Source organism: Martes martes (genome assembly GCF_963455335.1).
Source record: "Martes martes genome assembly, chromosome: 13".
In the NCBI taxonomy this organism is placed as follows: domain Eukaryota; kingdom Metazoa; phylum Chordata; class Mammalia; order Carnivora; family Mustelidae; genus Martes; species Martes martes.
In genome coordinates, this window is record NC_137901.1 from 30,391,675 (window position 1) to 30,405,774 (window position 14,100).

The window sequence follows — 14,100 nt, forward strand, 5'->3', positions numbered from 1 at the left end:
AGCAGGAGACATAGCTGACTTTCCCAACACAAAGAGAGTTAGACAAAATGAGGAGACAGAGGAATATGTTCCAAACAAAAGAACAGAACAAAACCACAGCAAGAGAGCAAAATAAAACAGAGATAAGTAATATGTCTGATAAAGAATCAAAAGTAATGATCATAAAGATACTCATTCAACTTGAGAAAAGCGTGGAAGACATTAGTGAGACCCTTAACAAAGAGATAAGAACCAACTGGAGATGAAGAGCACAATAAATTAAATTAAAAACTCACTAGATGGAATACATAGCAGGCCAGAGGGAGCAGAGGAGCAAATCAGCAACTTGGAAGACAGAGTGAAGGAAAGTAATGAAGCTAAGCAGTTAAGAGGAAAAAAATATGCCAAATAATTATGCCAAAAATTATGCCAAATAAGAATAGACTTAGAGAACTCAGTGACTCCATCAAGCATAATAACAGTCACATTATAGGGATACCCAAAGGAGAAGAGAGAAAAAAGTAGGCAGAACATTTGTAAGAAGAAATTATAGCTGAAAAGTTCCCTAATTTGGGGGGGGGGGGAGATGTGGAGAGATATCCAGATTCAGGAGGCACAGAGAATCCAACAAAATCAACTCAAGGAGGTGCACACCAAGACACACAGTAATTAAAATGGCAAAAAATACTGATGAAGAGAGAATTTTAAAAGCAGCAAAAGAAGACCATTATATATAAGGGAAATCCAATATGGCTAACAACTGATTTTTCAGCAGAAAATCTGCAGGCCAGAAGAGAGGAACATGATCTATTCAAAGTGATAAAAGGGAAAATCTGCAACCAAGAATACTCTATCCAGTAAGGCTATCATTCAAATTAGAAAGAGGGCTAGAGTTTCTCAAAGAAATGAAAGGTAAAGGGGTTCATGACCACTAAACCAGCAATGTCAAAGGGGACTTACTGAGAGTAAAACAAAGACCACAAATAGGAATAAGAAAAGTGGAAAACACAAAAGCAGTAAAAGTAAGAATATCTGTAAAAATTAGTCAAGGGATTCATAGAATTAAAGGACATAAAATATGATACCATATGCTTAAATCATGACAGGGAGAGAAGTAAAGAATGGGTTGAAACTTAAGCGACCATCAACTTATACAGACTGCTACATGCAAAACATGTTATATACAAACCTAATGACAACCACAACTCAAAAGATACGAATCCAAGTATATCACTAAAGAAAACCAACAAACCTTGAAAGAGAGCAAGAAAAGGTCAGAGAAGAATTATACCACAAAACAAGTACCAAAATGGCAATACACAGCAATAATTACTTTGAGATGTACACCCGAAAATAATATAATGATGTATATTGACTAACAAATTAAAAAAAAAACTTTAAAAAATATAAAATAAAAACTTTTAAAAAGTATAAAATAAAAGGGGGGGGGGACTGTGTGGCTCAAGCAATTAGCAGCTGCCTTTAGCTCAGGTCTTGATTCCAGGGTCCTGGGATTGAGCCCCACATCAGGCCCCTGGCTCAGCAGGGAGCATGCTTCTCCCTTGCCTGCCATTCCCCCTGCTTGTACTTACTTTCTCTCTCTCTCTCACTCAGTCTCAAATGAATAAATAAAATCTTTAAGAAAAAAAAAGGAGGGGAAAAATAATTAATTTGAATGTATTAGCCCAAATGCTCCAATCAAAAGATATAAGGTGACAGAATGGATTAAGAATAAAGCCCCATCTATATGCTATCTACAAGAGACTCACTTCAGAACTAAAGTGGCTTTACACCAGTATATTGAAAGTGAGGGGATGGAGAAACATCTGTCTTGCAAACAGACATCAAAAGAAAGCTGGGGACAATCATCGGACAAAATAGACTCTAACAAAGAAGGACTTTATGTAGGAGTAAAGGGGATAATCCAATAAGACAACATACAATTATAAATATTTATATTCCCAACATGGAAGTACCCAAATACTTAAAACAGCTAATGACAAACATAAAGGAACTAATTGATAGCAATACAATAATGGTAGGTGACTTTAATACCCCATTTATATTGATTGGCAGATATCCAAACAAGAAATGAACCAGGAAACACTGGCTTTGAATGACACATGGGATCAGATAGATTTAACAGACTTATTCAAACATTCCATCCTAAAACAACAGGATACACATTCAAGTGCACAGAGAACATTCTCCAGAATAGATCACATATTAGATTAGGCTGAAAAATAATTCTCAATAAATTAAAAAAAGACTGAAGTCATACCATCCATCATCCATCTTTTCTGATCACAACACTATGATCCTAGAAATCCTCCATAAGAAAAAATTGGGATACAGCACAAATACATGGACGTTAAAAACATGCTACTCAACAAAGAATGGGTCAATATGGAAATAAAAATTGGATATCAAAAAATACATGAAGACAAGTGAAAATAAAATAACAATCCACAATCTTTAGGATGCAGCAAAAGCAGTTCTAAGAGGAAAGTTTAAATGACCATCTCAAGAAGCAGAAAAATCTCACACAACTTAATCTTATACCAAAAGAAGCTAGCAAAAGAACAACAAAAAAATCTAAAACTTAGCAGAAGGAATGACACAGTAAAGATTAGAGTAGAAATAAATGACAAACTGAAACAAACAAACAAAACAATAGAACATATCAATGAAACCAGGACCTGTCTCTTGGAAAAGATCAACAAAATTGATAAAACTCTAGCCAGACTCCTCAAACAACAAACAAACATACAAAAAAAAAAAAAAAACAGAGAGGACTCAGACAAAACCACAAATTAAAGAGGAGAGAGGTAGCAACAAACACCAGAGAAATACAACTGTAAGAGAATATTATAAAAAGTTTATGAAAATAAATTGAACAACCTAGAAGAAATGGATTAAATTCCTAGAAACATATAACCTACCAAAACCGAAACAGGAAGAAATAGAAAATTTGAACAAACTGATTACCAGCAATCGTAATCAAAATACTCCCAACAAACAGAAGTCCGTGACCAGACGGCTTCACAAGGGAAATTCTACCAAACATCTCAAGAAGAGTTAATACCTATTCTTCTCAAACTATTCCAAAAAATAGAATAGGAAGGAAAATTTCCAAATCTATTCTATGAGGCCAGCATTATTTTGATACCAAAACCAGATAAAGGCACCACTAAAAAAGAACTATATCAACTATGATGAACATCGATTTAGAAATCCTCAACAAAATACTAGCAAACCGAATCTAAAAATACATTTAAAAAGTCACCCATCATGATTAAGTCAGATTATTCCTGGGATACAAGGTGTGGTTCAATATTTGCATATCAACCAACATGATTTGTCAATAAAAGAAAGATAAAAACCCTATGGTCATTTCAATAGATACAGAAAAAGCATTTGACAGAAAAAAAATCCAACCATGATTAAAAAAAAAAAATCCCTCAAAAATGTAGGTTTAGGGAGAACACACCTCAATACAATAAAGGCCACACATGAAAAACCAATAGCTAAGAACATACAACATACAGCTTTTCCCGTAAGGTTAGAAAAAAGGCAAGGGTGTCCGCTCTCACTACTTTCATTCAGCTTCATACTGGAATTCCTAACCACACCAATTAAACAACAAAAAGAAATAAATGTATCCAAATTGGTAAAGAAGTAAAACTTCCACATTTTGCAGATGACATGATATTGTATATAGAAAACCTGAAAGACTCAATCAAAAAACTACTAGAACAGATGAATGAATTTGGTAAACTTTCAGGATACAAAATCAGTGTACTGATATCTTATGCATGTCTGTATACCAATAATGAATCAACAGAAAGAGAAAATAAGAGAGCAATTGCATTTATAGTTGTACCAAAAATAATAAAGTGTACCTAGAAATAAACTTAACCAAAGAGGTGAAAGACCTGTACTCTGCAACTATAAAACACTGATGGAAAAAACTGAAGACAACACAAAGAAATGGAAAGGCATTCCATGCTCATGGATTGGAATAACAAATATTTTTAAAATGACTATACTACATTTTTTATGCAATCTTAGTCAAAATACCAACAGCATTTTTCACAAGAACAAACAAGCCTAAAGTTTAATGAAACCACAAAAGACCTGGAGTAGGCAAAGCAATCTTGAGAAAGAACAAAACTGGAGGCATCACAATTCCAAATTTCTAGTTATATTACAAAGCTATAGTAATCAAAATAGTAAAGTAGTGACACAAAAAGAGACATATAGATCAATGGAACAGAATAGAAAACCCAGAAATAAACACGCAATTATACAGCCAATTAATCTTTGACAAAGGAAGCAAGAATATGCAATGGGAAAGTCTTTTCAACAAATGGTGTTAGGGAAAACCAGACAGCAATATGCGAAAGAATGAAACTGGACCACTTTCTTACACTGTACACAAAAATAAACTAAAAATGAATTAAAGACCTAAATCTGAGACTTTAAACCATAAAAATCCTAGAAGAGAACACAGGCAGGAATTTCTCTGACACTGGCCGCAGCAACATTTTTCTAGATGGGTCTCCTGAGGTGTGAGAAATAAAAGCAAAAATAAACAATTGGGACTACATTAAAATAAAAAACTTCTGCATAGCAAAGGAAACAGCCAAGAAAACTAAAAGACAACCTACTGAATGAGAGAAAATATTTATAAATGACATATCTCATAAAGGATTAGGATCTATATGAAAAACTGATGCAACTGAACACCCAAAAAACAAATAATCCAATTAAAAATGGGGAGAAGACATAAACAGACATTTCTCCAAAGAAGATATCTGATGGTCGACAGGCACATGAAAAGATGCTCAACATCACTCATCATCAGGGAAATGCATATCAAAACTACAATGAGGTATAACCTCACACCTGTCAGAATGGCTTAAAAAAAAAAAATCAGGAAACAACAAATGTTGATAAGGATGTGGAGAAAAGGAACCCTTGGGCACTGTTGATGGAAATGCAAACTGGTGCAGCCACTGTGGAAAACATTATGGAGGTTCCTCAAAAAACTAAAAATAGAACTACGCTACAATCCAATAATCACACTACTAGATATTGACCCAGAGAATACAAAAACACTGATTTGAAGGGATATATGCACCCCTATGTTTACTGCAACATTATTTCCCATAGCCAAACTATGGAAACAGCCCAAGTGTCCATCAATACACAGATGGATAAAGAAGCAGTAGAGTGTGTGTGTGTGTGCATGCACACGCACATACATGCATACATACAATGGAATATTATTCATCCATAAAAAGGAACTAAATAAAAAAATAATTAAATCTCACCATTTGCAGCAACAGGTATGGAGCCAGAGAGTATAATACTAAGACAAATATATCAAATACCATACGATTTCACTCATATGTGGAATTTAAGAAACAAAACATTCAAAGGGAATTAAGAGACAAACCAAGAAACAGACTTGTAATTATGGAGAATAACTGATGGTTATCAGAGATGAGGTGGGTGAGGGGATGGGTGAAATAGATGAAGGGAATTAAGAGTACACCTGATGAGAACTGAGTAATGTACAGAACAGTTGAATCACTATATTGTGTACCCGAAATTAATATAACATTGTACACTGGAATGAAAATTAAAAAGAAAAAGAATGAGTTTCTCATATGTCAGTGACTGCAGCTGAGGATGGGAAATTCTTGCCAGGGCTTTGCTGTGTTTTGGTTTTCCCTGCAAGTAGTTTATGCACTTAGCTTTAAATGGAAGATATGTGTAAAAAAAAAATAACTTGTAGGGGTGCCTGGGTGGCAGAGTCGGTTAAGCGTCTGACTCTTGGTTTCAGTTCATGTCATGATCTCATAGTCATGAGATTCAGACCCACACCAGGCTCCACACACAGCACAGAATCTGCTTGGGATTCTCTCTCCTTCTCCCTCTACCCCTCCCACTAGTGCTTGCTCTTTTTCTCTAAAATAAATAAATCTTTAAAAAGAATAACTTGCAGATTAAAAAAGCAAACAAATCAAAAACACTTTCATTGGAGCTTGTCCAGGAAACCGGCAAGGCTACTCATATTGTTAAAACTGATCAAAATCAATTACACAACTAAACAAAATGAAAACTGAACAATCTAAGTTTGGGCAACTTTTCCTTCTTATTTTCTTATTAACAAATAAAATGTTTTGGTCCCAAATCTGCAAGAGACTGATTCCTGTTATCTTGATGATGTAGGCTCTATGATGAAAACAACTATCTTTATGGGTAAGAATCAAGTGAAACACAGGAAAGCATTAAAAAATACAAACAAGTCCCAAAGAGTTTATTCTATATCCTGAATGTTTTAACAGCACCTAGTAGTCTGAATCATAAAGATATTACACTTGCAAAGCTTCTCTTGGAAGAGCCAGACTCATCTTTCTGCCAATCTCTCCTCATTCAAAGTTAACAAATATAGCAAAGCAGCATCAGACTTTCCTTCTATGCTACTAAGAATTATACAGGTTACTAGACGACCACCACTACCCTGAGTACCTTTACAACAAAGACCAATGAAGCTCCTGAAGTCAGCAGATTTTGGGGACTGGAACTGTAATTGACCAGCATGCTTGCCACTTCCCACCAGCATCTGGGCCAGGACCAGAACAGGCTGTGCTTGCCATCATGCCCCAGGGGTCTCTTCAACCCCCCATGCAGCTGTGGCTGTGCTCTAATGCCTCCTCGGGCAGATGGGAAATGGCATTTCAGGGAGTACCTGGCACATTACACAGTGATCTTCCTCGGTGAAAAAGGTCACATCTATTAAAAAGATGGCTCCCCTGGGTCATTGGATTTTCTATTGTATAAAACATTTTTCTTTAATCCCTTTTTTTCTGCCAATACTTTCTAAAGCCTGCAGGTGGCACATTTAATCACAAAGTCCCCATCCTTGCAATTGAGGGACAATTGGATCTGCATTAATTGGTCCTTCCCTGACCCCCAAATAATCTTTCTACAATATTATTTTTCTCTTTGTTTTTAAAATTTTCTTTTTCTGTGAATGCAATGTAAAATGGTTTGTAATTTAAGAATAATCCCAAATTATAAAACCTCAGATCAGAATAATCACATATATGTGGAATACTGGCAGAGGGAACTGGAAAGACTCCAGAGAAACAGCAAGGATTGGAAACAATACTTGATGGAAGAGAATAGAACTTGATGGTTGTTTTACTTAATTAGGGATGTGACCTTGAGCCATTTGCTTAACCATTTTTGGACCTAAAATTCCTAATTTGGGGGGAAAAAATTCCCATCTAATACTGTGCTTCTTTCTTAGCAGCTACTGTATGGCATGGATGAATATTTTTCATTTAAAAATACTTAATTTTACTTAAACTTTGGATAGCTAAGACATAATATATTGGATGAATATGTTAGATACCCCGGTTTTAAAGCCCAATATAGAAACTGTTACTTCTTGTTATGTTACTCTGATTCTGAACCACTAAGAACCATTAGTGGACTAAAAATTATTCCCAGAGATACTGCTGAAATATTTATAGCCTTTGAACAGACCAAAATTATTAAGCATAAGCCCAGAATCTGTAACAATTAATTTTTTGAACTTTTTTTTTATTATATGTTTGGACTTAAGTTCTTGCATTGAATATATAGTATATTGATCCCAACATCCAATGTAGGGATGACAAATTATGGTTTGTCAACATCAGTGTGAGATAAAATTTATTGAAACATGGGAATTTTAAAGTATGCTTTTACTTTAATATTTTTCTTAAAAAATAAAAACTTTTGGTGATTGATCTAGAAAGAGTTCTCCAGGAGTTATAGAAGAGATCAGGTATTTTACTAAGTTTAATTTCCTTTTGGATTTTATTATAACGAATGTGAAAATTACTTAGTTGTAACATGGAATTAATATTCTGATAATGAGTCTAAGAATATATACAACTACTATTCCATGCTTTGAAATAGAGGGATTTACCAAAGCAATGAGGAGCTACAGAGTTAAAAATACTTCATCTTGCTACAGTAAGAAGCAGTTATGTCATCTATTATTTGCTTATATGACTTCAGTATGAATCTTTGGATGGATTTTTTAAATTTTTTTTCATATTAAGATTATTACATTGGAATTTTAACTGAATTTTGAGGTTTCCAATAATGTGTAATACATTTTTATAATTAGGAAACATTTCATAAACATGTTTGTATAAAGAGATTTTTCAAATGTGTAAGAAAGAAATATACGATTAAAGACTTCAACGCTCTTCTACTTCTTTTCTTTTTTTTTTTTTAAGTTTTTTTTTTTTAAGATTTTATTTATTTATTTGACAGACAGAGATCACAAGTAGGCAGAGAGGCAGACAGGGAGAGAGGAGGAAGCAGGCTCCCTGGTGAACAGGGAGCCCAACGCGGGGCTCGATCCCAGGTCCCCGGGATCATGACCTGAGCTGAAGGCAGAGGCCCTAACCCACTGAGCCACCCAGCTGCCCCCTTCTTTTCTTTTCAAAGAAAAATTACCTTCCTGTGCTGGTAGAAATAATCTCCATACTTCAAGGATAATCCAAAATGATGATGACTCAGTGTCAGAGCACCACTAAATGGATCTTCACTTCCAAACCTTGATTTAGAATGCTACCCAATAGTATATCAAGCTCCCGTATATTTCATCATCTTGTTTTTAGATTCCCCACTGCATTGTATTGGTCTTTCTAGCCCTTAACTAATACCCCACTAGCTAGACTGCTATACATATACAGAGAACTGTAGCAGGATGACTCCAATGCCATTGTCACTGTTTTTCTCTCTACCTTCTCCTTACTTGAATTATTTCTTTCCTGTTTTTACCTTTATTCTTTCCTATGAATTTTACTATCTCTGTATAACAATCTATGTTTCAAAAGATTTCAGGATTTGAATGTACTTTTTATTGAAATTACACATTATTTTGAGATGATTTGTACTCTTTATGGTATTGAACCTTCCCGCTAGAAACCTAAGTCCATAATGTTATCTGATTTCAGAAATCTAAAATACAAAATTTTTAATGTATTTTGCAAAATATGACCAGACCTGATTCATTTTGTGGCAAGCCATGATCTGATGTGATTTGAGACTTTACATATCCTATTTACAGTGAGTGTTGAAACATTTAGGTATAGAAATACTACTGAACTTGAGGAAATGGTGATGCTCCAAATTCAGAGGGGGTACTTCCAATTATATAGTACATCTGTTTTTATCACTGATGCACCACATACAAAAAGTACACAAATTATAAGTATACAATTTGTAAATTATCCCACAGTGAACCCACCTGAAAACACTATAGATCAAAGAAGATAACAAAAAGCACCCAGAAGACGCCCTTGTGTTACCTCCCAAAGGAAATACATATTGACTCCTAAAACTAGTTTCTTGTGTTTCAACTAAAAGTATAATTGTGTACCATATTACTCTAACAAGGAGAACAATTAGACATTGGGCATATGGGAACTATCTGTACTATCTTTGCCACATTTCTAGCAATCTAAAATTATCCTAGTTTATTAAAAATGTTTCACAGAAAAAAAATGTTTCATAGGTCTAATTTCTGTCACTAAACACTACTATGTTTGTGAGATTTACCTAAGTTGCATATAACAATATTTGATTCATTTGCATTGAATAATATTCCATTCTATTCATATTCAACAAATTATCAAATTCACTTATTTGTATTGCTCTTAGTTTTCGGTTTTCTGTGATAATAATGATAGGAACTATTTTGTACAATTCTTTGGTACTTATATCCACATATATTCGTCAGAGAAGCCTTATGGTTATAGAGACTTAATTGTAGAAGAGTCTTAATTACATATTTAATTCCTGTCTTAGATATAAAATAATATAAAAATATATAAATAAAAATAAAAATAAATAAATAAATAAAAATATAAAAAAATAATACAGATCTTCTGTTTCTTCTTGCGTAAAGATCTGGTAAGTTTTGTTTTCGGAATTTGTCCTTCATCTAACTTGTCAGACTTCTTGACACAAATATCATATTCCCTAATTACCTTTTTTAAGATTGTAGGACCTGTACTTATGTCTACTTGTCATTCTTAATATAGTTTATTTGTACCCTTTCCCACCTTTAACCTTGTCTTGCCTGGGCTCTATCAATTTAACATCTTCACATTTAGTTTTCTCCACTGCATGATTATTTTCTATTTCATTTATTTCTGTCTTTATCATTCTTTCCGTCTGCTTTTTTTGGTCTAACTTGCTGATTTCTGGGGTAACTTTGAGGTTGATACATTGGTCATGAAATTTGAGTGTTTCTACTTTGATTCTTCATGGTGTTTTGAAACTTGCTTTAAAGCTTAGCATGAAGTCAATCTATAAATGCTTCAGGTTCATTTGAAGAAAATGTGAATTTTTCAGTTGTTGGACATAGCCATCTTATCTATATAAATTAGATAAAATGTGGTGTTTTGTTCAAAGCTTCTACCTCCTTCTTGACTTATCTATGTATTCTTTCAATTGATGTGAAACAATGGTTAAAATTTCTCACTGTGATTCTGGATTTTAGTTCTGTTCGCTTATTAAATGAGGCTATTATTTGGTACATACAAATGTGTATCATCATGATAGATTCATCTTTTTAAGTAACTTTTAACTATCTACTTTGTCTGATACTGTATCAATATAACACCTTTTTTGTATTAATTTCCATTCAAATTTCACTCTTTCTATATTCTTATATGCAAGGTGTTTCAACTACAAGTATTTAAAAAATTGGTCTCACAATGTTTGTCTTTTTTTAACTGGAGAGTGTGCTGCACTTACATGTAAATGGTTTGGGTAGATTCTATTTCTTCACAATTCTTTGTGAGCTGAGTACACATCCTGCTTCATTGACTTAAGGTTTCTCCATTTGTCTTTTGACCTTTGAGATGTAGGTAAAATTATCTCTGCCTCTTGTCCACTGCTCTGTCATGGGAACATCATATCCCAGATAAGATGGGTTCTTTGAACCTGAGTCTCAGAATTAAGATTAGGAGGGACAAACCAGATCCCAGCTAAGAGCCTGAAGCTGAACTGACACAGTCTGCCCTCAAGTTGCTAATAAGCAGTAAGAGCAAGAAACACTTCTGCAAGCCACAGGGATTTTGAGGCTATTTGTGTGTGTGTATGTGTATATGTGTGTGTATTGCAATGAAAGGTGATTAATCTAGGAAATCATACTAGAAATGTGGTGTTGCTATAAAAAACACCAAATGTAAGTCCATTAACTTCTGAGTTGGGAAAATTGTTACAGGAGACTGAAAAATAAATGGCAACACATGGTATCCAGGGTCAAAATGTTTGGTAAGACTGTCACCTGTGATTCCTTGGAAATCAGACAAGTTAATAAATGTATGACTTTGCTGGTAAGACAGAATCTTAATAACTTTAGCTTGTTGCTTATATCTGCATTTCTTTAGTCACTAAAAGATAGAAATGAGCTCAAAAAAGAACTGGTGTGTTTGCCAGCAGGAATGAAAGCCCTTAGTGAAGTTTTTAAAGACTAGAAAGGACCTGGCTTTGAAATCAGAGGTCGTTTTATATCCCAGCTCAACCATTTATTACAGCATGGTGTATCAGTTAAGAACAAGTGGTTTATGTTTTGGTTACAAACAACTCCAAAATGTCATCAGCTTTCAGATGATGTTTAAGATTTAAGCTGATGAACGTTAACAAAATTCTTTAGTTATGCCTGGGGAATATGCCCACCCTGGTGAATTGGGTGCTCTACTCTTGATAGTCCTGGTCACAGACACTCAGGGGTACAGACTGGTGGAGTCTCCAGTTCACTATACACTTTCATTTGGCAGGAAAAAGGAACATATAAATACATTCACATGTGAGTGACTTCAATAAATAGACCAGTATGGATGAGGAGGCTATCAGAACATATCGAGTCAAAGCAGCCTTATTCCTGCTTTCTTCAAGCCAGTGTGAATAATCTAGTAGAGCTAATGGGAATGCTAAAGTTTGAGCAGGATTATTAGCACCCAGTACAGTGTCATATAATCTCCTGTTTAAATATTTGTGCATCACTTATGTTTGTAACTTAATTCATACTTTCTAAATCTAGGTGCTTTTATTAATCATCCTTTCTCCTCTAGTGGTGACTCAGGTACCAGGCACTGTAGTGGATATTAAAGAGATGTTAAGGCATAGTTCCTGACCTCAGTTGGTTTATCAACTCTAGAGGATCCATTGCAATAACATTGCACCACAGCCTGGTTTCGTGCCACAAAACTTGTGTAGCGCTCTAACCATGCTCTGAAGTGCTGAGCTACAGACATAATGGTGGTGTTTAGATTTGTTTTTTGTCAGAAGATCATTTCTCAAGTTCATGGCAACTTCATTCTGGCTTATTCTTAACTTAAAGCTCTGGACTATATTTAACAACAGTAGTTATAAAGCTTTCGATATTTATTCAGCAACATTATCTGTAAAAGGTGCATCAAACACACTAACAAAAAGCCTTGGAAATAGGTGTCATTGTTCTAGATTACAAATGAGAAAACTGAGGCCAAAAAGGTTAAGAAAGTTACCCAAGTTTGCAAAACTCAAAAGTGGGAGAGCTGAAACTTTGAAACCAAGCAGTTTTACTCTAAAGCCATGGTTTTGACAAAATTTTTTTGAAGTCTGAAGAATTGATTTTTAATTAGTTCTTATCAGTTGTCTTTTTAGAGATCCTGATTTCTCATTTGTCCATCATTCTAGAAATTTTCTAGAATTCTAGAAATTTTCTAGAAAATTTCTAGAAATTTTCCTTTACACCAAATTCTCATTAGTATAACAAATTCTATTATATCTATCTATATATATACACATATATATGTATATGTGTATGTATATGTATATATATATATATATATATATATATATATATAAATAATATGCCCACAGTCCTGATAGAGAACATTGTTTTTGACTTAAGCATCTTTCCCTTTCTCTCTTTTTACTATCATTTACTTTTCCTTTAGGTCTCTACAGAAGAAGGCTGGAGTCTGGCCAGGGAATACAACTGTGCTTTTTTTGAGACCTCTGCAGCCCTCAGATTCTGCATTGATGATGCCTTTCACGGTCTAGTGAGGGAAATCCGCAAGAAGGAGTCCATGCCATCCTTGATGGAAAAGAAACTGAAGAGAAAAGACAGCCTGTGGAAGAAGTTAAAAAGCTCACTGAAGAAGAAGAAAGAAAACATGACATGATACCCTTGCTTCTAACTCCCTTATTCTCTCTCTGAATTTTATCAGTCGGACAATTCCAGGTGTTGCATTCTGCTTCAGTATTTTCTGTCTCTCTCTCCCTTTCTCTTTAAATATCTGCCTATAGGTAAAAGCGAGATCTGCATAACTGTACCTCTTGAGATAGTTTTGTTTTGCCCTTAACAGTTGGATGGATTTTGTCAATCAGCTGGATATGCTGTTTAAGTTTTTACAATATATTACTAAATAAAATTGACATTCCAATTGCCTCATTTCCCTTTAAAGAGTCTAGCTTCATTTGGTATGCTGTCTGGTTATAGAGGAAATTCAAAATTGCAGACAGAATGATAAAAGGCTCAGGGGATCTGCCTTTGCCTGATAAGCCTCTGATTGTTTGCATTTCAGGAATCTCAGTAAATAATGAAGAAGCTCAAGAAACAATTCAGAGCAGGAGTCTGCAGCCCTGTCTTTCCTTAACTGTAGAAGTCTTGGTGCTTTTTTGTGAAGATAAACCTTAGAAGAATTATTAATAATAGGAACCAATTGTGGGTCATTGGAGGGCTGAAAGGAAATATCCCCATATTTGCAGTGCTCTGCCCTGGTAGGCTTTGGCAAAATTATCACAGTGAAGTCTCTGAGCTGTGGCAAAAGGACATTGTCTTTGTAGCAGGCAGAGGGAGGCTGGCTAATAGGAACTTGGTGGCTCTGATATTCACAAAAAAATAACCTGCTTCCTCTCAGTGGGAGTCCCTCCTAGGATTACTTCACCTACATTGGGATCAACCACCTGCAGGGCAAGAAGCTTGTTGATCCAGAGACCCTATATTCTCCTTATGTTGCTATAATTTCCTATCTCTTCCTACTA

General features: G+C 34.7%; 1 protein-coding gene across 1 annotated transcript in view; it reads left to right on the top strand.

Annotated features, from left to right (window-relative positions):
• The window catches only part of RIT2 (Ras like without CAAX 2), a gene marked incomplete at both ends in the record, with an annotated part of 376,588 nt that extends 363,350 nt beyond the window's left edge, over positions 1 to 13,238 (top strand). The window contains one exon of the mRNA XM_080821830.1: positions 13,011 to 13,238. Within this exon, the coding sequence (XP_080677956.1) occupies positions 13,011 to 13,238 (228 nt within the window). The remainder of the gene's footprint in view (positions 1 to 13,010) is intronic.
• Between the last annotated feature and the right edge of the window lie 862 nt (positions 13,239 to 14,100).